Below are 3,326 nucleotides of genomic sequence, written 5' to 3' on the forward strand. Positions count from 1 at the left end.
TTAGAGGCCCGTGAGATCGACGATGGCTTTAATAAAGATGGCGTCATCACGCACGTAGGAGTTCTTGGCTTCCATCACCGAGACGGGGCAGAAGAGTGGGCAGCCGCTGGCAATGTTCATCTCTGTGACGGGGCGCTGGAAGGAGGAGGAGGTCACGTCGGGTCGGAAGGCATCGATGATGTGCTCCCGGTTGTTCTGGTCCAGGAGCATCAGGGTGACCTGTGGGGAAAGGTGAAAATAGGGGACAGCAGCTGAGTTAGAAGTGCGTGGGAACCCAGCACGGTGACCTGCTCACTTGAAACCTGAAGAGGCAGCTCCGGGGAGAGCTTAGAGCACCTTCCAGGACCTGAAGGGGTACAGGAAAGCTGGGGAGGGACTTCTGACAAAGGATGGAGTGATGGGATGAGGGGTGATGGCTTTAAACTGGAAGAGGGGAGATTTAGACTGGATATTAGGCAGAAATTGTCCCCTGTGAGGTGGTGAGGCCCTGGCCCAGGGTGCCCAGAGAAGCTGTGGGTGCCCCCTCCCTGGCAGTGCCCAAGGCCAGGTTGGACGGGGTTTGAGCAGCCTGGGCTGGTGGAGGTGTCCCTGCCCATGGGGGTTGGACTGGGGGGGTTTGAGGTCCCTTCCCACCCAAACCACGCTGTGACTCTATGAACACACAAGCACCAGTGCAATGGAGCCACACCACCTGCCTACAACCCTGAGAAATGTCTGCAAGCAGAGAACGTCACCGCAGGGACATTCTGCAGAAACCATCCCACATCCTGCCCTGTCACTGGAAACTCCTGTGTGGCAGCACCGGGCTGTCACATTGGGGACCTACAGCTGCTCCCAGCACCGACGCAGACATCTCCTTAAGTCACAGAGCTGCTGTACCCCCGTGAAAGATGCCCCCTCTCTCTGCCCCCTCGGCCTTGAGTCAGCATCAGCTGCACCCTGAGTATGGAGACCATGACAACCCAAATTCACCCAGAGCCTCTGCTCCCTTCCCAAACTCACTGCTGCTCTCCTGCCACATCCAATGCTGCTTTGTGCCCCTGCCCCACAGCCCACTCGGTGCTTTCAGCACAACTGTGGAATCCCCAGGGCGGGCAAGGTATCAACGTCCTTCCTCCTCCTCCTGCTCGCTAAATAAGCCACAGTGAGGGTGTCCAGCAGCTCATGGAGGTGCAAAACGTGCCTCTGCTGTCCCAAACCTTACCTTCTGGTTGAAGGGCCACCGCAGAAGCGCGTCGTTGGGTCCCTTCATGACCACAAAGAACAGGGACAGATGGGTCCCGCGGCCGGTGCCGTCCCCGTTCAGGTACACGCGCAGACACATCTTGTAGCCGTACTTGCTCGTGTAGAAAGCTGCAGAAGGAGCAGAGCAGACACAGTGAGTGCTGGACGTGGCAAAGCCTGGCACCAACGCGTTCCTTTGAACCCTGAGGGCTTGAGAGTTTGGATCTCTGGGAGTGCCCACGTTGTGATGCCACATCACAGAGTCACAGCATGGCAGGGGTTGTCAGGGCCCTCTGGAGCTCCCCCAGTGCAACCCCTGCCAGAGCAGGATCACCAGAGCAGTCACACAGGAACACGGCCAGGGCTTTGGGTGTCTGCAGACAAGGAGATGAAAAAAATAACCCAGCTCCACAAGAAACATCCGTTCCTCAGCCTCACTTTCCCAGCTAAAGCAGCACCAGGAGTGAGGATCTCTTCTCTAAACAACACTGCAGGGAACAAGGCCTTGTACTGTGCACGTGCAGGATAAAAACCCACAAGTCCTGCCTTTTCCAGAAGCAGTCCCGTATCAGGCAGAGGCAACCTTCCCCTTCCAATCCCTCCAGCCACCTATGAGATTTAAATGAGCAGACTGCAGAGACCAACTGGCATCACAAAACACAGCCTGCTGGCCCACAAAATGGGTTTTCCTTTGCTGAGACAGCTTACAAAAACCCCAAACCCTGCCTTTGTTGCCTGGCAGAGGCACCAACAACCACGATGTGCGGCTCCAGGAGGACAAATGATGAGTGAAGCACTCAGAGAGGTTTCACTGCTTTCCTCCCCTTGGGCTGGCTCTGACACTCACATCCCTCCACTGACTCCACTCTCCAACCCAGGGAAATTAATTCTACCCCTTGATGGTCTCAGGAGGGGCCTGAGGAGCCCCCGTGCTGGGAGCTGGAAGGACAGGAGTCAGCTCCATCCAGCGCCTCCCTCCCAAGCGCAGCCTCTGGCCGCTCAGGTTCAAGCAGCGCTGGAGCTGGATGCAGCAGAAGGACAGGATGTGAGAATCAAAGTCCCCTCCCCAAGCCAAACAAGGCAGATTTGAAGCAGATTTGTTGGCTCTGGGACAGGGAAGGAAGCGCTGCCCTTCCCAAAGGGGATGGAGAGGGGGGTTTTTCCATGGCTGCTGCTGATTTCTACAAGGAAACGCTGATTGCATGCACACAGCAGCAGTTTAGATCCCCTCGAGAAGGGGAATGCTTTTTAAATTCAGTTTTCCAAGAGGAAAAGGACTCTGGACAGCCTTCACCCTGAAAACGGGTTTAAAAGCAGCTTTTAAAATCCAGTTGCTTTTATCTTACGGCCCAGCCACAACCTGCTTCCTCACAGCACCAGGAGCAGGCACGAGGTACGTGCTCGAGGTCTGCGTGCAGCTCTGGGCACTTCAAAAAGCTCTCCAGCACGCTGAGATCCAAGCAATTCCTGCTCAGGCAAACACAAACCCCCTCCTCAGCCATTCCAGTGCAGGGGGAGCTCCCCACCAAGCAGTGGAATGCTGTGAAGAGATGGTTTCATCTCACGGCTGCAAGCCTGGGAAGTCCTTTCTCAACAAACCAGATCATAGCCCGGTTCACTGCCTGGGATTTCCTTTTCTAAGGCCAGGAAGAGCAGTGCTGCCAGGGGAGCCCCTTCCTCTGACACTCAAGCACTTCCCTAGGCATGGTTTGGGCTGCATTTAGACGTTGTCTCTTGCCTTGTTGTGGTTTAGGCACTAAAATGCATTTCCTGGGCTCTAATACAGATTTCCTCCCTTCCTTAACCATTTCATTGCTGGTTTTACGGTCTGTATTTTAATTCTAACTAAAGGGTTATGCGAGGCTGTTCCAGAGCTGCAAGGGCTGCATTCTCCACGATGAGAAATTAAAAGGTTCTTCTGCAAGCACACAAGCACCTCTTCCAGCAGAGCAGTTTCCTTTAGCCCAATGCTACCAAAAACCCCAATGTTGCAGGCTCCATGGGGAAAGGGGGACAGAGCAGCAGCACATCTGAACAGTCAGCACCTCCCCTGCTCAAGACACCACCAAAAAGTGGGGTAGTTGATGGTCCAGAAGGGAGAG

General features: G+C 55.1%; 1 protein-coding gene across 1 annotated transcript; it reads right to left on the reverse strand.

Moving 5' to 3' along the window:
* Window positions 1-1,353, reverse strand: LOC104540077 (TNF receptor-associated factor 2-like; the record flags this gene model as incomplete). The annotated part of the gene is made up of 2 exons (XM_010183793.1): window positions 1-219; window positions 1,205-1,353. Coding segments are annotated over 2 exons (368 nt in total), but the record flags the coding sequence as incomplete, so codon positions are not given.
* Window positions 1,354-3,326: the final 1,973 nt, after the last annotated feature.

Source organism: Mesitornis unicolor, unplaced genomic scaffold (assembly GCF_000695765.1).
Source record: "Mesitornis unicolor isolate BGI_N332 unplaced genomic scaffold, ASM69576v1 scaffold22864, whole genome shotgun sequence".
Classification (NCBI taxonomy): domain Eukaryota; kingdom Metazoa; phylum Chordata; class Aves; order Mesitornithiformes; family Mesitornithidae; genus Mesitornis; species Mesitornis unicolor.